The sequence below is a fragment of the Gorilla gorilla genome, chromosome 9 (assembly GCF_029281585.2).
Source record: "Gorilla gorilla gorilla isolate KB3781 chromosome 9, NHGRI_mGorGor1-v2.1_pri, whole genome shotgun sequence".
Lineage (NCBI taxonomy): Eukaryota > Metazoa > Chordata > Mammalia > Primates > Hominidae > Gorilla > Gorilla gorilla.
This window is the reverse complement of record NC_073233.2, coordinates 103,027,572-103,049,575: the sequence shown is the minus strand read 5'-3', so window position 1 is coordinate 103,049,575 and position 22,004 is coordinate 103,027,572. Positions and strand designations below refer to the sequence as shown.

General features: G+C 40.9%; 1 protein-coding gene across 1 annotated transcript in view; it reads right to left on the bottom strand.

The window, feature by feature from the left end:
- Positions 1–4,204: 4,204 nt before the first annotated feature.
- Positions 4,205–22,004, bottom strand: part of ENDOD1 (endonuclease domain containing 1) — a 46,163-nt gene continuing 28,363 nt past the window's right edge. Inside the window, exon 2 of the mRNA XM_004051991.5 lies at positions 4,205–8,472. Within this exon, the coding sequence (XP_004052039.4) occupies positions 7,270–8,472 (1,203 nt within the window). The 3' untranslated portion in view covers positions 4,205–7,269. The remainder of the gene's footprint in view (positions 8,473–22,004) is intronic.

The following is a 22,004-nucleotide window of genomic DNA, read 5'->3' as shown; positions in this document are numbered from 1 at the left end:
CAGGGTGGGGAACATCACACCCTGGGGCCTGTTGTGGGGGTGGGGGCTGGGGGAGGGATAGCATTAGGAGAAATACCTAATGTAAATGATGAGTTGATGGGTGCAGCAAACCAACATGACACATGTACACCTATGTATCAAACCTGCACATTGTGCACATGTACCCTAGAACTTAAAGTATAATAATAAAAAAGAAAAAAGAAAAAAAAAAGAAAGTCAGGCCATGAGCAGAAGCTTGTTTGACTGGAAAAGGATGGAAAATAAGGCATTAGATAAGTTATTGTTTAATGGCACTGAGCTAAAATAACCTTATGAATTTATTTTACAGGGCTGGGGATGTAGCCTTTGGATTTCAAAATATTTAAAGTTCAGATTGTCAAGCCTTCCTCTCTCCTGAATAGTACTCAAAAGGGCATGGTCAGCATTTTTTTCAGTGATTTTCCTTCCTCTGCCATACTATAGCTGTTCAATTCTTTTCTGCTGGAAATGTTCCTTCTGTGTATCTTATGCACTCAATTGGATGATGAAGTTAGTGGTATGGGGGAGCCAGTTCCCAGTGACTTTTACCAGCTCAGGAGCACAGGCTGTGTACATCTTTTCCCAATGCTGCTTTCAGTGATGTCACATTGGCAGCTTGACATCAGCTGTGGTGGAAATATTGACACCACAGAAACTGGCAAACATTACAAATCAGGGTGCTCTCCCCGCAAACACAGAAAGCTGGTGGTTCAACATTTACCAGCATACCACTGGTTATGAGTGCAATAGGCCCAACACGCTTGTTATTTCTTTCAGGTGTGCATTTCTACTTTGATCCATTATGGACTGATCTAATATTAGACATTTAGAGAGAAATTCTGTGGCCTGATTTCTAAGATCTTACAGGGTCTTTCACTTTGTCTCCAGCCCTTACAATAAAGGGCTCACTTGGGGTAAGGCTCCAGTTCCACAGGATGCTGGTCTAAGACAGGCACCTCCTGACTCTCAATATGGTATTCCCACCATACCTCTTACCAATCAAAACAATTACTTGTGGTCGGGCGCGGTGGCTCACACCTGTAATCCCAGCACTGTGGGAGACCGAGGCGGGCGGATCATGAGGTCAGGAGATCGAGACCATCCTGGCTAACACGGTGAAACCCCATCTCTACTAAAAATACAAAAAATTAGCTGGGCGTGGTTGCCGGTGCCTGTAGTCCCAGCTACTCGGGAGGCTGAGGCAGGAGAATGGCGTGAACCTGGAAGGCGGAGCTTGCAGTGAGCTGAGATCACGCCACTGTACTCCAGCCTGGGCGACAAAGCGAGACTCCGTCTCGAAAAAAAACCAATTACTTGCATGTAGAATTGTTCCCAGCTAGTAGGAAGGATTTCATAAAATCATTTACCCTAAGTTGCTAGCATTGACACAATGTGTTAACTTCTTTCAGATTATTTGTATTTTCCTAGTCTACAGGAAGCGTGCCAAGTGGTGAGATTTCTGGCAACCCTTCAGGCTACTGAGGGAGTTAAATAGAAGCCAGGGGCATTACTAACATTTCTTACTCTTAGGTTGGCCACCACCTAATGGCAACCCTGCTAATTAATTCTCTAAGTCTGGGGAGAAGAAATGCTGATGATAATAATAAAAATAACGATGTTTTCAGGATATATCAGTCCCTGTCCTTCCTGATAACGTCGCAGGGAATTTCTCTGACTTTTGGTAACCCTCAGATAGGAGAGATAAGTTAAGAGAATGCAATCAGAATCTCTGTGACCCAAATATATGAAAGTACTTGTTGAAAAGCAAGGATTTATTGCCTGTAATTTGAGAAGACCCTAGAGATGGTCCCTCTCTTGTTTTGCAAATATACCAGTGATTACATCCAGAAAATGGACAGTAACTCAGAGGAGGGAAACTCAGGGCTCCTGTGTTCCAGGTGCACTCTCCCCTTTACACAAGCCTGCCACTTCCTCACTTCTGAGACTTCTATTCCCCGGAAGTTTCCTTCCAGACGCAGTAAACAGAATACATCTGGATATGCCAAATCAGCAAGAATGCTGGAGACACACACACTTGGTGCAGCCTAAATAAAGCCCAGAAGCTGCTGTCTGATGTTCTCAGGGACAGATGTCAGTGGCAGGCCTGGGCTGGCCTTGAGTGTGCAGGCTGCCAGGGGCGGTCTAGGCAGCTTCTGCCAGTTCTCAGACTCACCAGGACTGTTCACCGTCTCGCACTTGTTTCTTTTCAGGTTTTACAAGATTCATATGGTGTCTTTCATTTCAGTGCCTATTACTCATTTCAATGATTCAGCCGACCCAGACAGCAAATGGACATGAGGTGTGTGGAGGAATCTACTGAAAATGGGATTGATTGGGTTTTAAGAAAGTAGGACTCAAGGCTGGATGAGGCAGCACTCTGAGAAACTTAAGTTCCCAAGGCATAATGTTCAACATTTACTGTCAAACCCAATTTCTGGCTAAGCCATTTATGCTTTCTGAAGAAGCACTTTAATTTTCATTCACATCTACTCACCTTTAAAAAAATGGAAGTATGCACCAATTTTTAAAGAAATAGGACCAACCTTGGAAACTTATAATTATGAATCTTTATATTTTTATGATAGTTGATAGTTTACAAAGCTAGTTTCACTTGATCTTTACAAAAACCCTATGGGGTGATATTTTTATTACCCACATTTTATAGATAAGGAATTAAATCTCACAAAGGTTTGAAGACTTTCCCAAAAGTGTCATAGGACAACTAAAATTAGTTAACCCCAAGGCCCTGTATCAGAATGATCACCTGCCTTTCCCCCACCAACCCACACTCACCAGGCACAGTGTCCAAGAGGCTCTGCCTCTTTCTCAATGCCATCTTTGGGTTGCCTCATCCTACCTGCAATGCTTACCTTCAAAGCAGATGCTGACAATGTGTTTGGATTTTGGAGGCTTGACTATGAGATAAAACTGAATAGTGCTGGACACATGTTGAGTTTCAGTTTTCTGACCCTTCTCTTTTGAGACTCCAGGTCCAACCCTCATCTGTACCTTCAGATTCATGGACACCACTGATGAGGTTCTGGCTTGCTTCATTTTCATTCATGACTTTGACTCCCAGACCACACTTTGATCCTGGTTCTTCCAGCGTTGATCTAGAAACATCCTAACCTCTAAGGCACCATCAAACCAATTTTGTCCAAGAAGTGTAAATATCATTGCCCACAACAGATCTAGCAACAATTAACATTTGCTGAGCACTTACCATGTGCCAAGCATGGTAAGTGATGAATGCTTTATGTTCATTAACTCATCTAATGCTCATAGCAACCCTTTGAGATAGGTACTCGTAATTGTATAGATGAGAAAGCCGAGGTGAGTAACTTGCTGAAGATCACACAATAAGTGGGGAAGCCAGGATTTGTGCCTACATCATTTTGACTCTAGAGCATGGGCTCTTAATCATTAGGAAGTACTGGCCTCCAGAAGTCATCTTACATCCACCTCCTCACCATGGATAATTGAGGATGACAAGTGGTTATAAGCATTTTCTTTGTTGAAATTTAAGCTTAAAAATTGATTTGGAGTTAGACATCAATCCATGACCTGCGGGAAAATACCTACAGAGAGAGACAATGGGAAGACTGAGAACCCATTAATGAAAGGCAAGCAGTCCACACTATATGGCTTGTAGTGTAACATTTGGACAAACACGTATTCTGTGGTGAGCTTAGGCAAGATGCTGCCCACACTGGGAAGGCAGCCAAGAATTACTGCCACCTCTACCCAAGAGGATCACCCTACTAAAGGCCACAGAGAGGACCAGCCCCCGTCAGAGACTGCTTGTAATTTCTCTCACTGTGGGAGCTTCCTAATGAATAAACAAACAAATAAAAGTATTTCTATAATTGTCTATGTGATTCAGATTCAGTGAAGCAGTAAGTCTTTGGTGCTTAATTATGAAAGATATCAAAAACACTTATTGTCCCAAATACTTTGCAGAGCAATAACATTAAAAAATAGTTCTAAGTCGTGTTTCACTGATCCAGACCTCTCTGTTTTCTCATGTATGATGCAAACATTTAAAGAAATGAACAAAAACCAGTCACTGGAAGCTGCTTGAATTAATGCGGATCAAGAAGAAAATGGCAACAATTCACAGTCCCCAAGCCTCATTTCAACTATTAGGATTCTCCCCTTTTAGATATTTTACAGAACTGCTAACGAGTTGTCAGTAATTACTTTATTGAGCATCTGCAAGGTGCACAGCATTGTACATAGCTTGAAAATGTCAAATTGAGTTTTGTCACACCCTCTGTAAAGGCTTCCCTAATTTCCATGGTTTCGTGGTTTTTCTTCCTCTGTTCCAAGGAACATGTTATTAGTACCTTTATTGCAGCACTTACTTGTCCTTCATGTGTTACGATTGTACCATGTGTTCTCTCCACTAGGTTTTGAACTCCTCAAAGATGAAATCCATGCATTGTTCATCTCTGCAACCTTGATGTCCAAATACGTGTTTGACAGATGACCGAATGACTGAATAAATGAAGGATGCTTCACTTTGGTTCCTCCTCCCAACTCCCTAGTCTGCATTTAGGTCGAAGTGCTGATGCTGAGTGAGAAGACAACATTCAAAAGGCACAATGGAAAAGAGAAGTGTTCAAAGGCATAGCTGATGCACAGACTAGAAAATCAGCTCCATAATGAGGAAGAGGCTGATCCCAAGGCCTCAGAACATAGCAGAGCCACAGCAAGATCTTTAAGCCAGAGTTGGGGTTCATCAACCCCAACCTCTACCTCAAAGCCCAGCGTAGCTCATTAGGAACAGGCCAGCAGTCCAGCCACCTGCTGTGGCTTCAGGTCCAATACAGATGGTTCCAGAGACCCACAGGCACAGCCACACTACTAGCTCAGGGCAGTGGGTCTCAGCCACCTACCCTTACTGATACTTTTTGCTTTATTGTCCCTTTTTAGGTTTCAAAACAGGCCACCCAAGAATAAATAGACACTAAACAATTGGATGCGAAAAAGAAAGACATTCCCTAATGGTTCTCAAGAAGCCGTTTGGATGCTGTGCTCCTTACATGGTGCTAAGGGGCTCAAGCTGCCATGGATGCCCTTTTCGGACCTTTCAGTATGCAAATATGTGCTAGGAGGGAATTAAGTTTCCATGGGATGCAGTAAGCATCATGTTGTACGTGGACGGCTAATTGTTTTCATCACACATGCCAAATCCAACTGATTAGTCAGGGCCTGGAGTCTGTTTGATGAATGAGGAAATCTTGCCACGGTCCAGAGAGGCAGTTGAATAATAGCACGAACTTCCCACGTCTGACATCTCAGGTGTGATGGGACATGTGCAAACAACGTTGGCTCCTAATCTGCTCTCAGCTAGCCATGAAACTAAGGGCTAGCCTGTTGCCTCCCTGGGCCTTGGGTTCCTTATCAAATAATAGTTTGGCTGGACTGTCCCTCTGGTCACTTCTAAAATTCCCTTTCTTTATCCAGCAGGATTCTTGACCAATCAGTACCAAGTCAAACCCTCACCCTTCCATTTACCTTCACACTGCTGAAATAAAGGGACATCCAAACTTTATGCTCCCTAAGACAAGAGTTGGTAAAATACTGCTTTAAGTTTCTTAGCTAAGCCTGGTGCACATCTCCCTAGCATGGACCCATGTGGTGCCCATACTCCCTAACCTTGCATCACAAATTGATCAGGATGGCAGCTTGCTGGCTGCTGTTCTATTCTGGGTGTGCCTCTGCTATTTTTCTGCAAAATGTAACTCTTGCTACGCTCATGTTTCTCATCCATCAACCCCATGCAAATGGTTGACATATTGTTCTCTCCTTGTTGGGACCCTGAATTTTTGCATATAACTTTCTGATTGATCCTGGGTGGTAGCCCCAAGATCAGTATTTCATACTTGGCTGTTTCTACCTCTCAGCAATTCTTTAAAACATTCAGAAAAATCCAGGTGATTCCATCCCAATTGTGGGAAGCAAAGTTTGGTCCCTCTTGTTACCATTTTTTAGTGCAAGATTTAAAATGACAAGTGCTTGATCAAAAAAATTTTGAGAATGAGCTCTCACATTTAATTTGTATTAATGGGGGAGTTATGTTTGTAGCCTCAAACACACTATAAAAATAATTTCCTAAGATATAATTATTCTTAAATATTTTATATATTTTTTTCAGAGATGGCCACAATAACTTTTATCTTTATTTTGTGGCTCTTTTCTATATAGTTGTATCAAAACAACCATTTAGGGACATAAGTCAGAGTATTTTTACTGTGCTGGGTACTTACTTGATGCATTAGAAAAATCTACTATGTTGCAGAATATGAATTTTCATGTTAGCTTAACATACAGATCTTTCAGTTCAACCTTGTCAGGCAGGGATACACGTCAAGTTAATCCAAGCTGGAAAAAAGATGTCCTTGGATCTGCAGCACCTACTAAGAGCAGGGCTGTCCACCTTCTCTTCTCTTCTTTCCACCGGAGAGGACTGTATTATACCATTCAAGAGGCCAAAAAAAAAAAAGAAAAAATAACTTTGCCCTTCAATTCAAACTCTGTTATGCCACATTTGGCATAAAATGCTTACCATTACCTAAAAATGATTTTTTAAAAAATGCTTATCATTACCTAAAAGAAAAATGTAGCAAAATTCAACTTTGGAGGAAAATGAAAACTGTACATATCCTTGAGAACCATGGAAAGCTAAGAGATATAGAAAATTGTACATTCCCACAAAATTATTTCAACAGGGGCATTATCTGCATTCCACCAAGGTCAGTCGAGTTGAGGAGAAAGAGAAGCAAATGCCAAGAAATTGGCTGCAGATTTTTTTTTAAATCTGTTTTGCCTTAAATCACAAAGAGCAATGGGAAGAACAAGCTCCCTTTCTCCTTTTCTCAGACACCTTTGGTCTAAAGTTGTTCTTTTTCTAATTCTTCCCTCCCCTGTAATTTTTAATTATCAGAAATAAATACCAGTGCGTTTCAGGTGGTCGTTTGTGTTAGAGTGCATAACTGAAGTTATTAGTGGCTTGGGAGTTTGCACATATAACTGGAGGTAAACAGCAGATTACTACACCTAATCTCACCCTGAGCATTTCTCCTCTGTCAAGTCTAAATTCTGCCATCTTCTTTTGCAAAAACAAGCAGACATCCCCACCAAAGGCCAAAATATAATGATAACTGACAGTGAACAGAAACCCATTGTAAAGACAAAATATTCCAGCTTTCAAATTCACTGTGACTGGATACTATTAGTTTTTTGAGTTTATAACTCCCCAGAATTGTCAAAAGTAACCTTGTAGCCAATCCGCTTGCAGACACTAAAAACCACCTGAAATAGGCCACCCAGGGTACCAAAAGCAGTGTCAAAGAACAGTGAGACAGTGCCACCAAGGCCCAGTGCAATGTCCTTGCAAACAATTGGAATAGCGCCCATGGTGTACACAGGGAAAGTGGCCACATCCACAAGGACACGGACAGGGATGCTCAGAACTCGGCAAATGGCCTTCAGCAGACAACAAAGGATCCGGAGGAGAGCCCTGATGACTTTGGCCACGACCTTGAGCACCTTCCAGGGAATGCTCACCAACTCTTCCCCAATGGCCATGAAGTATGAGATGGTGGCTGAGCCCAGGCGGTAAAGGCAACTTTCTACGCCATTAATCACCTGCTTGGTAACACACCACAGGAGATAGACAATGTTCTTCAGGATTGCTACCACAAGGTAATAAATTAATTGAAAAAGCTTGATGAATGGGGTAGCAATGAAGCCCATGAGCTTTCCCAAAAAGCTACTACTTCCCTCAGATGCCTCTGGAGGCAACGGAGCAGACCTCTTGCTCCTGGTGCTAGAAAGGGGACTAGAACTCTTTTGAGATTGCACCATTCGTTCTTCATCCTGGATTTGGTTAACCACTTCCAGGATTTTTTTCATTTTCTCTGTGTCTTGCTCAGTTTCACCACAGTTGTTCTGAAACAGCTGAGGGTTAAATGGAAGCAGTTTCTGAAGATCTTTTACCATCACATCTTCTATGATGTCACTGTCCCGGGTGTGCTTGACAAAGCCCATGGCCCAGCCTCCTCCAGGGACAGCACAACAGGCTGCCAGCCAAACAAACTCAGGGACTGCCACTTTGTCTTTAACTCTGTAGTCTGAGGGCACTGTGCCTGTGAGGATATATAGGTCTTCCCCACTGCCACACTGTGGGGTCAAAGCCCGATCCATTAGGCTGTGGAGATTCACGTACCACCGTTCCTGGAAGGACTGGGTCATTGGGGCTGAATTTGTGAGAGTAAGTGTGGCCACCTGGACATCACTGCTAAGGGAGAATGGGTAAAGCTGTCCTCTTTGGTAATCAGAATCAAGGTAATCTGTATTCAAGGCTTGCTTGCTTCCCAGGCTGTTCACAGAGGTGATGGCCTCTGCCTCATTAATTGCCTCCTCAAGGTTGCTGTTGGGGTCATCGATCTGAAAGAAGAAAACAAGTGGTGAGATGCATCCCTGCTTACAGCACAGAGGCAGCACTAGAATCATCCTGCCCAGACTCTGGAGAAGTCCCCACTGGTCTATTACTTCAAACGCTTGAGTTTGGAAGGACTTGGTTCTCTGGCACATGCACACTTCATTCTGATATACCAAAATCCTGGTGTTTCAAAGCATCTTTCAGATAGGCTGTTTCCTAGTCTATTACCTGTGTTTATCCCACCCTGCTCTACAGTAACACCCCTTCACTCACACCCACACCCACCATCGTGATGTTCTTTTTAAAATCTGTTGTAGTCTGGGCCAGGTGCGGTGGCTCACGCCTATAATCCTAGCACTTTGGGAGGCTGAGGCGGGTGGATCATCTGAGGTCAGGAGTTCAAGACCAGACTGGCCAATATGGTGAAATCCTATCTCTACTAAAAATACAAAAATTAGCTAGATGTGGTGACAGGTGCCTGTAATCCCAGCTACATGGGAGGCTGAGGCAGGAGAATCACTTGAATCGGGGAGGCAGAGGTTGCAGTGAGCTGAGATTGCACCATTTTACTCCAGCCGGGGCAACAGAGCAAGACTCTGTCTCAAAAAAAAAAAAAATCTGTTGTAGTTTCATGAACTTCGTAATTCTTTTTTGGAATACTTTTCCATGAGCTTCAAAGTAATTCTAAAAAAGAAAACAAGGGGAGAGTAGATCTCAATAGGCCCATAAAGCCAGAACTGCAACTCAGTTAATCAGCCACCAATGTTGGTTGCAATTTAATGCACATGTTCCTAATGAATGTTTACACATTTTCGGATTTATGAAAAATAATCAACTCTAATCAGCGCATTTAAATTACATGGGGGAAAATGTACAGTCTGGTGTCAGTTATTAGGTATTTATCAGGCAAAACTAAAATTCAAATTAGACCAGTTGCTGTTTGAACTTAATCTCCCCAATATTTGCTATGACTAACGATTCATTTTGTGTCTTGGTCAATCTGGACATGTGCTATGTATCAATTGCCATCAATATATACATCCTTTCTTGGTTCTGCTTTCTTTATAAAAAAATTCAATATTATTTATGATTATTTTCATCTTATCTGAAAGGACAAAAGGAAAGTGCTTAGGATTAATTTAGGATTATGTCATTATCCCCCAAACTAACTTGTAAATTCTTGACACCAGAAACCATGTATATTCCCCCAGAACCCAGCCCAAGGCCTGACACATACTAGAATCTCAAGGCATTCTTGTTAATCTTTATGTCCTGGGGCGGCAGTATTTATAACAGCAGCAAGTGGAACCATCTCACATTTTAAAAAACAGGGAAAGGTTTCGTAAATAATGTTATGTTATATCTATCAAAGAAATAACTCATTAAAAACCATTATGGCCAGGCATGGTGGTTCATGCCTGTAATCCCAGCACTTTGAGAGGCCGAGGCAGGTGGATCACCTAAACTCAGGCATTTGAGACCAGCCTGGGCAACATGGCGAAACCCCATTTCTATAAAAAAAAAAATTCAAAAAATTAGCTGGGCATGGTGGTACACACCTGTGGTCCCAGCTACTCAGGAAGCTAAGGTGGCAGAATCGCTTGAGCCTGGGAAGTAGAGGATGCAGTGAGCAGAGACTGTGCAACTGCACTCCAACCTGAGTAACACAGTGACACCCCCATCTCAAAAAAAAATCATTAAAAAGCACTTGGAATTATAAAGGGGTTCGTAATGATGAGAAAATATATGCTATAATGTTGAAAAGAAAGGGCAGGATATAAAATTAAATAATCACTTTTTTAAAAGCCTTCGAGTATGTAAGGAAAACTTTTGAAATAAACATATGACATGTCAACATGGTTGTTTGATTCCTGGGGATGCAAGTCATATTTTTTCCTCTATTTTCTTGTTTCTCTCCTTGTACCTCCCTACCCACATCAACCTATAATATGTGTTACTTTCAAAAGGAAATAAAAAAATACAAACCTAATTAAAATGAGTAAATTCTTGTTAACTGATTCCCTAAAACTGGTGCTACTCACTAAACATATAAAATAACCACCCAGGGAGTCAAGGCCATAGGAATTGTGTTGCACCTCTAGTTTGAGGGCAGTCCAACTGCACATCTCTCTGGCTCTGCAATGGCAAATGAAGACACTCTCTTGTAGGTATGCATACGGGTATTGAGGGCAATGGATGAGCAACTTGGTATAAAGGCAAGAATATTTGCTGAAGTCTAATGGAGTAATCTATCGGTTGACCCTACTCATTCACTCCATGCCTTCCCCCATTCTGAGAAGGAGCAATGATCCTGGGTGCTCTTCACCTGCTACCACATCCCTTGTAGGATAGAGGAAGTCGGTGTGGAGATTCCTCAGGGATCTAGAACTAGAAATACCATTTGACCCAGCCATCCCATTACTGGGTATATACCCAAAGGATTATAAATCATGCTGCTATAAAGACACATGCACACATACGTTTATTGTGGCACTATTCACAATAGCAAAGACCTGGAACCAACCCAAATGTCTAACAATGATAGACTGGATTAAGAAAATGTGGCACATATACACCATGGAATACTATGCAGCCACAAAAAATGATGAGTTCATGTCCTTTGTAGGGACACGGATGAAGCTGGAAACCATCATTCTCAGCAAACTATCACAAGGACAAAAAACCAAATACCACATGTTCTCACTCATAGGTAGGAATTGAACAATGAGAACACATGGACACAGGAAGGGGAACATCATGCACCGGGGATGGTTGTGGGGTGGGGGTGGGGGGAGGGATAGCATTAGGAGATATACCTAATGCTAAATGACGAGTTAATGGGTGCAGCACACCAACATGGCACATGTATACATATGTAACAAACCTGCACGTTGTGCACATGTACCCTAAAACTTAAAGTATAATAATAATAAAATAAAATAAAAAAGAAGCTCATTCATTTGGTTAAGCTGCTGTCTCTGCTCTCTTATATCTGAAAGATACATCCCAAGGAAACATCAGCCTCATTTTTGAATCATAAGATCAGGATATAGCAGAGCCAAGATCTATGGAGACTTGGGTGTAAGGTCGGGGATTTTAAGATGCACATTTCTCCATGGTTACTGGGGCATTTTGTATGCACTTAACCTGGTGCAGTGCCTTCATTCCTTCTGGGGGAATCTAAAGATTGTTTTTGAATTGATAACCCTGTGGCAGAGCATAGGGGGAGCATGCTGGAGTGTCTCTAGCCCAAGAGCCACCCAAGGGTGAAACGTGCCTACAGGGGTTGATGGAAGGCCTAAAAAAATGAGCAGAGAAGAGGGACTTGGATGAGGAAGGGGAGGAAGCAATAGAAAGAGGCAGAAAGAGAACAGGGGAGGATAAAAAAGGGAAGCAAATGAGAGAGAAGTAAATGAGAGAGAATGTGCATGGCATGTGTAAGAGACCAAGTGTCCTGTTGTTAAGCAGAAACCAGGACTTACAATGGACTTATAAAGGACTGTGGGAGTTCATTCACTCCCAAACTGCTATGCGTGGTCTTCCAGTGCTGCAATCAGAGGAGACTAAGCTGGGTGTTTCTGCATCCTCTTAGATCACTTAAGTTCATGGGGCTTCAGATTTCAGCCATGGCCTTGCACCTGACAACCAGGTAAGGCCTTTTCTGCCCAACTCCACAGGGAAATTTCCCATACACTTACATGGCAAATAAGCCAGGATGGAACCAAGGTGGCTGGGAAGGCCGTGGCCCAATTCTACACTGGGTCCTGTGCACCCCCCTGCCCTGGGCCTTCCAAGGCAAAGCAGTAACTAAACCATATGCTTCAGAAATACAGGCAGCTTGGGGCACATCTTCCCTCCCCTTCCCCTGCTTTCTTCAGAACCTCATATCCATGTTTACTATATTCTTATGAACTCCAAACCTGGTTCTATGGTTTGATGACAAGATAGAACATAGTGTTTAAAATTGAGACAGAATATCTGGCTATTATACCTGTATAGTGATGGGGAGATGGATTGGAGACTAATATTTTTTGAACTACCAATTTAATGCTTTCAATACAACATTATATGGAAGGCATTTTTACTTTATTTTACAGATAGGGAAACCAAGACACAGAATGATGAAGAAAATTTTCCAGTATTCCAATAATTAGTAGCAGGAATGGAACTTTTTCCATTTCAATGATTTTTTTTTCTAGCATCTCTGTTTTGTTTTATTTCAAATTCTCCTTTTTTTTCTCTCTTGGGAAATCCTTTTTTATCTTTTAATAGTTTAGACATTGATTTTTAAAGTTCCTTTAAGATTTCTCTATTTGGTTTTTCAGTTTATTTTGTTGCTTCTACTGGTTGACTTCAAGGAGTGTGTATAGTTAAGTACTTTGCAATTTCTGCTGATGAGTTTATCATCATGAGAGGTCCATGGTATTTTGTCAGAAAAAAAAAAAAAACCCAACAGGATTGCTTTCAAAGTTGCCCCTGCCAGACCCCTACAGCATTCAATGAATTGGGACCAGCTTCTGAGTTATTTTCTCAGTTCAGGGTTTTCACATGGAGAAAGAAGAGCAAATATGGAACCACCATGCCCAGCCAGAAAAATGCTACATTTTATCCAATATTCTATGTGTTTGCAGTGTGAGGAAAGGAATTCCACATCTGCTCAGTTGACCAGATGTTTTCTCCATTGTCTCAGGCTTAAAACGTTTCTCCTAAAGCAAGCCTTGTTTCCTTTCATAACTCATTATAGATTTATCATCCCAAAATGTATCTGCTTTGCTTAAATTTTTTTTTTTTTTTTTTGGTATTTATACTACCTCCTGAATCAATGTCTGGTATGAGTATGACAGTATGTTTCAACAGTTTTACTGATGGTAACAAGAACTATATAGGCTGAAGCCTCTTACTAACAATGGGCTACAGGAACTCTCAGCCCTTTCCTAAATCACATTGGCCACTTTGTAAACAATCTGATTCTGTTGTCTTACTAATTCCTTTGTATTAACTATTGCCCACAACTCTTTTGTCTGTTCATGCAGGTATTTCTATCTCCCTGAAATTCATTTCTGTCAATTTTGTCTTTTGCAACTTGGAGTTGTCAAAAAAAAAACTGGACATTACATTATGAAGTCACTTTAACATATCATTTATAAAAATATATTAAATCCTAGGACCTTTTATTTTTACTTTTATTTATTTATTTATTTATTTTGAGACGGAGTCTTGCTCTGTTGCTCAGGCTGCAGTGCAGTGGCCTGATATTGGCTCACTGCAACCTCCGCCTACCAGGTTCAAGCGATTCTCCTGCCTCAGCCTCTGGAGTAGGTGGGAATACAGGCACGTGCCACCACACCCGGCTAATTTTTGTATTTTTAGTAGAGATGGGGTTTCACTATGTTGGCCAGGCTGGTCTCGAACTCCTGACCTCAAGTGATCTGCCCGCCTCGGCCTCCCAAATTGCTGGGATTACAGGCGTGAGCCATGGCGCCCGGCCCCTAGGACCTTTTAATACCATGCTAACTGATTTCCACTGAGGGAAATGCCCATTCGCTCACTATGCTATCTCCCTGTTTAAGACCAGTTTTTTAACCTATGACAAAACTTTCTTCTGATCCCAAGATGACTCATGTTTTAATAGCTTTTGTTGAAGAATCATCTGAAAAATCTAAATAAAATCAGTATACCAGTCCCCATCATTACCATGCTCACCTAACTCTACAAAACAACTAAGTATGTCTTGGTAGGCTCTCATTTTCTGAAGGGATGCCAAAGTGTGTGTGTGTGTGTGTGTGTGTGTGTGTGTGTGTGTGTGTGTAACTTAAATGCCCACTTCATCTATAGGAAACTGTATTAAAAATAGTAATAGGCCAGGCATGCTGGCTCACGCCTATAAACCCAGCACTTTGGGAGGCTGAGTGGTTGGAACTTGTTCACCTGAGTCAAGAGTTCAAGACCAGCCTTGCCAACATGGTGAAACCCTGTTTCTACTAAAAATACAAAAAAAAAAAAAAAAAAAGAGCCAGGCATGGTGGCATGTGCCTGTAGTCCCAGGTACTTGGGAGGCTGAGGCATGAGAATGGCTTGAACTCAGGGAGGTGGAGGTTGCAGTAGCTGAGATCACGCCACTGTACTCTAGCCTGGGTGACAGAGCAAGACTCTGTCTCAAAAACTGAAAAAAATATATAGAAAAATAACAACGGTAATACTATTTGATTAAAATAGTCTTAGTATATTCTTTGATACATTGTCACTTAAAGGGTAGATGTATTTTTCCATGCTCTCTACAGACATGGTTTAATGATCTGGTTATTGCAATTATAGTAAATTACTGACAACATTGCTCCCTAAAGACAAAAATAAACCTAAGAGGTTATTTCAGATGGCAATTTCTGGATTATACCTGCTCATTTGTGCACACCACTGATCTTCCTCTTTAGTAACCCAGTGGAATCTCTAGATATAGGGGAACACACAAAGCTCTGTCTTATCTACCTCCCAGCTGACCTAATCCCCCTGGACTGTCAATGTAATGTGATACAGTTCCTGTATTTAATGGAAAAATTTCTTTCTAATCTCAACATGTTAAGTAGGTTTTAGAAAAATGAGCTGTCTTCACTCTACTAGCCTCCTGCCCCATAAATAATCCTATAATAAATCCCTTTTGAAATTTAGTACCAAGAAAAAAATTTATCTCAAAGAGCTGATCTGTTTCCTTATATCAGACAGTAAAACCTATTTAAATCTATAGGTAGTTTTTTTGTTTGTTTCAGAATTAAATGAGGGAAACTAATTTTTATGACAATATGCATGTAATGAAAACAATGAAAAATTGAAAAGAGTATTGGAGGGGAAACATTCACCCGTTCCACAATATTGTTAAGCCTATATTATGTATGACTAGCACTGCAAGAGGAGGCATTGAAACTGAAAATAATAACAACAATCATCATTTCTTAAGCACTGTATGCCAAACACTCTTCTATGAGCTCCACATGTATTATTAATAAATCAGGAAGGGGCTGAGCTAACTATCCTCTCATTTAAACTTGCAACAACTATGAATTATTACTACCACATACAAGACAGGTGAGGAAACTGAGGCACACTGAGATTCAGTCACTGAAGAAGAAAATGAAGAGGGAGCACAGCAAGATGGCAGAATAGAAGGCTCCACTGATCATTCCCCCATAAGGACACCAATTTAATAACTATCCACACAAAAAACTACCTTCATAAGAACCAAAAATCAGGTAAGCACTCACAGTACCTGGTCTTAACTTCGTATCACTAAAAGAGGTACTAAAGACATAGGAAAAACAATCTTGAATGATCAACACCACCCCTCCACCATCCCACAGCAGCACTAGCATTCTATGCAGATGGTAATTCTACGTACTGGGGAGAGGGGAGTACAGCAACTGCGAGGCATTGAACTCAGTGCTGCCCTTGTTACATAGCAGGAAGCAAAACTGGACCAAACTCAGTTGATGCCTGCCCACAGAGGGAGAGCATTAAACCAGCCCTAGCCACAGAAAAGCTGCCAATCCCAGTGGTTGGAACTTGACTTTCCACAAGCCTCGCCACTGTAGGCTAAAGTGCTATGGACCTGAAGTAAACATGAAAGGCAGTCTAGGCCACAAGGACTGCAACTCCTAGGTGAGTCCTAGTGCTGAACTGGGTCCAGAACCAGTGATCTAGGGGGCATGTGACCTACCGAGACACCAGCCAAGGCGGCTAAGGGAGTGCTGGCATCGCCCCTCCCCTAACCCCAGGTTGCACAGCTTACAGCTCCAAAAGAAACCCCTTCCTTCTGCTTGAGAAGAAGAGATAGAAGAGTGGAAAGAACTTTGTCTTGCATTTTGGATACCAGCTCAGCCACAGCAGGATAAGGCACTGGTCAGAGTTGTGAGACCCCGTTTCTAGGCCCTAGCCCCTGGATGACATTTCTAGTCACACTGGGCCAGAAGAAAATGTGTTGTCTTGAAGGGAAGGACCTAGTCCTGGGAGGATTCATCATCTGCTAGCTGAAGAGCTTTTGGGCCCTTAATAATCAGCAGCAATACCTAGGTAAGCACGTCATGGGCCTTAGATGAGACTCTGAGACTTCCTGGCTTCAGGTGAGATTCAGCACAATACCAGCTGTGGTGGCTACAGGGAGAGACTTCTTCTGCCCAAGAAAAGCGGAGGAAAAAGTAAAGAGGACTCTATCATGCACCTCAGGTACCAGCTCAGCCACAGAGAGCATCAAGCAGGCTCTTGGGGCCCCCAATTCTAGGACTTGGCTCTTGGATGGCATTTCTGGACCTTCCCTGGGTCAGAGGGGAGCCCACTGCCCTCAAAGGTAAGTCCCAGGCCAAGCAACATTTGCCATAAGCTGACTAAAGAGACTTTGAGGGAACACCGACGGGGTGTTCTGGCAGTACTCCCTGAAAGACTGTGGTGGCAGTGTCAGAGCCCACAGGGTGAGGCTCCTCTGCCTTTGGAAAGGGGAGGGAAGAGTGAGAAGGACTGCATTTTTGTGGCTTGAATGCCAGCTCAGCTACAGTGGAATAGAACACCAGGTAGACTTCTAACGTTTCTGACTCTAGTCCCTGGCTCCCAGATGGCATCTCTGGACATGCCCAGGGCCTGGGGGAACTCACTGCCCTGAATGAAATAACACCAGCCTGGCTGGATTTGCCACCTGCTGATTGTGGAGCCCAATGTCCTTCAGCAAACATAGGCAGTAGCCAGGGAGTGGTTACAGCAGGCTGTGGATGAACTAAGTACTGTGCTGGCTTCAGGTCTGACCCACCACAGTCCTAGCGGTGGTGGCCACAGGGGTGCTTGTGTCACTCCATCCTCAGCTCCAGGTGACTAAGACCAGAGAGAGAGACTCTGTCTGTTTGAGAGAAAGTAAGAGAAGAGAACAAAAGACTCTGCCTGGTAACCCAGAGAATTCTTTCTGATCTCATCCCAAGACTATCAAAGTGGTACCACTATGAGTCTGCAAGAACCACAGTATTACTGGGCTTGGGATGCCCCCTAAAGCAGATACAGCGTAGATCACAACACCCAAGTCCTTTCATATCTCTGGAAAGCCTTCCAAGAAGGATGGGTACAAGCAAGCCCAGACTGAGAAGACTACAATAAATACCTCACTCTTCAATGCCCAGACACAGACAAACACCTACAAGTATCAAGACCATCCAGGAAAACATGACCTCATCAAATAAACTAAATAAAGCACCAGGGACCAATCCTGGAGAAACAGAGATATGTGACTTTTCAGACAAAATTCAAAATAGATGTGTTGAGGAACTCAAAGAAATTCATGATAACACAGGGAAGGAATTCAGAATTCTATCAGATAAATTTAAAAAAGAGATTGAAATCATTAAAAAGAATCAAGCAGGAATTCTGGAGCTGAAAAATGCAATTGACATACTGAAGAATGCATCAGAGTCTTTTTAATAGCAGAACTGATCAAACAGAAGAAAGAATTAGTGAGCTTAAAGACAGACTATTTGAAAATACATAGTAACAAGAGACAAAAGAAAAAGAATAAAAAACAATGAAGCACACCTACAAGATCTAGAAAATAGCCTCAAAGGGGCAAATCTAAGAATTACTGGCCTTAAAGAGGATGTAGAGAAAGAGACAGAAGTAGAAAGTTTACTCAAAGGGATAATAACAGAGAACTTCCCAAACCTAGAGAAAGATATCAATATCCAAGTACAAGAAGGTTATAGAACACCAAGCAGATTTAACCCAAAGAAGACTAAGAGATTTAATCCAAACTTCCAAAGGTCAATGATAAAGAAAGAATCCTAAAAGCAGCAACAGAAAAGAAACATATAAAATACAATGGAGCTCCAATATGCCTGTCAGCAGACTTTCATCAGTGGAAACCTTACAGGCCAGGGGAGAGTGGCATTCCATATTTAGAGTGCCGAACGAAAAAAACTATTACCCTAAGAGTAGTACATTGGTGAAAATACCTTCATACATGAATAAGAAATAACCACTTTCCCAGACAAACAAAAGCTGAGAGATTTTAGCAACACCAGGCCAGTCCTGAAAGAAATGCTAAAGGGAGTACTTCAATCAGAAAGAAAAGGATGTTAATGAGCAATAAGTAATCATCTGAAGGTGCAAAACTCACTGGTAATAGTAACTGCACAGAATATTATTACATTGTAACTGTGGTGTGTAAACTACTCTTAATCTTAAGTAGAAAAACTAAATGATGAACCAGTCAAAAACTGTAACTACGACAACTTTCCAGGACACAGACAGTACAATAAGATATAAATAGAAACAATAAAAAGTGAAAAAGTGGGGGAATCAAGTTAAGGTGTAGAGTTTTTATTAGTTGTCTTTTTGCTTGTTTATCTGTTTGCTTATGCAAACAGCATTAAATTGTTATCAGCTTAAAATAATGATAGTATTTGCAAGCCTCATGGTAACCTCAAATCAAAAAATATATAGCAGATACACAAAAAATAAAAAGCAAGAAACTAAATCATATCCCCAGAGAAAATCACTTTCACTAAAAGGAAGACAGGAAGAAAGGAAAGAAGAAAGAGATGACCACAAGACAACCAGAAAACAACAAAATGGCAGGGGTAAGTCCTTACTTATCAATAACACTGAATGTAAATGGACTAAACTCTCCAATCAAAAGACACAAATGGGCAGAATGGAGGTAAAAACAAAACCCATTGATCAGCTGCCTACTAGAAACATGCTTCACCCATAAAGACACACATAGACTGAAAATAAAGGATAGAAAAAGATATTCTATGTAAATAGAAATCAAAAAAGAGCAGGAGTCACTATGCTTATATCAGACAACACAGATTTCAGGACAAATAGTATAAGAGACAAAGAAGGTTATTATATAATGATAAAGGGGTCAATTCAGCAAGAGGATATAAAAATTTTAAATATATAGGTAACCAACATTGGAGCACCCAGATATATAATGCAAAGTTTTTGTTTTTGAGACAGAGTCTTACTCTGTTGCCCGGGCTGGAGTGCAGTGGCTCAATCTCAGTTCGCGGCAACCTCCGCCTCCCAGATTCAAGCAATTCTCCTGCCTCACCCTCCCAGGTAGCTGGGATTACAGGCACATGCCACCACACCTGGCTAATTTTTGTATTTTTGGTAGAGACAAGGTTTGCCATGTTGGCCAGGCTGGTCTGGAACTCCTGACCTGAGGTGATCTGCCTGACTCAGCCTCCCAAAGTGCTGGGATTACAGGCATGAGCCACCGTGCCCAGCCTATAATGCAAATATTATTAGAGCTAAAGAGAGAGATACACCTCAATACAACAATAGCTAAAGATTTCTACACACCACTTTCAGCATTGGACAGATCTTCCAGACAGAAAATCAAAGACAAAGAAACATCATACTTAATCTGCACTATAATCAAATGGATCTAATAGATATTTAATCCCATTCTTGTCCTCAGCACATGAATCATTCTTAAGGATACACCATGTGATAGGTCGCAAAACATATCTGAAACCATTCAAAAAAACTGAAATAATGCCAAGCATCATTTCTGAACACAAAGAAACAGAAATCAATAACAAGAGGAATTTTGGAAACTATACAAATACATGGAAATTAAACAGTATGCTCCTGAATGACAGTGGGTCAATGACAAAATTAAGAAGGAAGTTGAAAGATTTCTTGAAACAAATAATAATGGAAACATATTCCAACATAACAAAACCTATGGGATACAGCAAAAGCAGTACTAAGAGGGAAGTTTATAGGCATAAGCACCTACAACAAAAAAGTAGAAAAATGTCAAATAAACAGCCTAATGTTGCATCTTAAAGAACTAGACAAGCAAGAGTAAGCCAAGCCAAAATTAGTAGAAGAAAAGAAAAAATAAAGATCAGAGCAGAAATAAATGAAATTGAAATGCAGAAACCAATACAAAAGATCAATGAAACAAAAAGTTGATTTTTTTGAAAAGTTGAACAAAACTGACTTAGTAGCCAGAGCAACTAAAAGAAAAAGAGAGAAGACCCAAATAAATAAAATCAGAGATGAAAAAGGAGACATTAGAACTGTACCACAGAAATTCAAAATATCTACTATGAGTGGCTACTATGAGCAACTGTATGCCAATAAATTGGAAAATCTGGAAGAAATGGACAAATTCCTAGGCATATACAACCAATCAAAATTGAACAAGGAAGAAATCCAAAACCTGAACAGACCAATAACAAGTAACGAGATCGATGCTATAATAAAAAAGTCTCCCGGTGAAGAAAATCCTGGGACTTAATGACTTCACTGCTGAATTCTACCAGGCATTTAAAGAAGAACTAATACCAATCCTACTCAAACTATTCCAAAAAACAGAGAAGAAGAGAATACATCCAAACACATTCTATGAGGTCAGTATTACTCTGATACCAAAACCAGATAAAGACACATCAAAAAAGAAAACCAGAGGCCAGTATCTCTGATGAATATTGATGCAAAAATCCTCAACAAAATATTAGCAAGCCAAATTCAATAATGTAATTAAAAAGATCATTCATCATGACCAGGTGGGATTTATTCCCGGGATGCAAGGATGGTTGAACATACATAAATCAATCAATGTGACACATCATATCAACAGAATGAAGGACAAATACCTTATTATCATCTCAACTGATGATGAAAAAGCATTTGATAAAATTCAACATCTCTTCACGATAAAAGACCTCAAAAAAGCGGGGATAGAAGGAACATACCTCAACATATATATAATAGACCCACAGCTAGTATCATACTGAATGGGGAAAAACTGAAAGTCTTTCCTGTAAGATATGAAACATGACAAGGATGCCCACTTTCACCATCATTATGCAACATAGCTAGGAAGTTTTAGCTAGAGCAATCAGAGAAGAGAAAGAAATAAAGGGCATCCAAATTGGAAAGGAAGAAGTCAAATTATCCTTGTTTGTGGATGATATAACCTTATATTAAAAATCTAAAGATGCCACACACACACACACAAAAAACCTAGTAGAACTGATAAACAAATTCAGTTAAGTTGTAGGACACAAAATAAACTACAAAAAAATCAGTCACATTTCTATATATCAACAGTGAATAATCAGAAAAAGGAATAGAAAAGTAATCCCACTTAAAATAGCCAAAAATCAAAGTAAATACCTAGGATTTAACAGAACCAAAGAAGTAAAAGATCTGTATAATGAAAACTATAACACACTACTGAAAGAAATCAAAGAGGACACACAAAAAGAGGAAAAATATTCCATGTTCATAGAAGAATCGATATTGTTCAAATGTCCATACTACCCAAAGCAATCTACAGATTCAATGCAATCCCTTTCCAAATATCAATGGCATTCTTCACAGAAACTGAAGAAACAATCCTAAAATCTATATGGAACCAAAGAAGACCCAGAATAGCCAAAGCTATCCTAAGTAAAATGAACAAAACAGGAGGAATCATACTACCTGACTTCAAATTATACTACAGAGCTATAGTAACCTAAACAGCATGTTACTGGTATAAAAACAG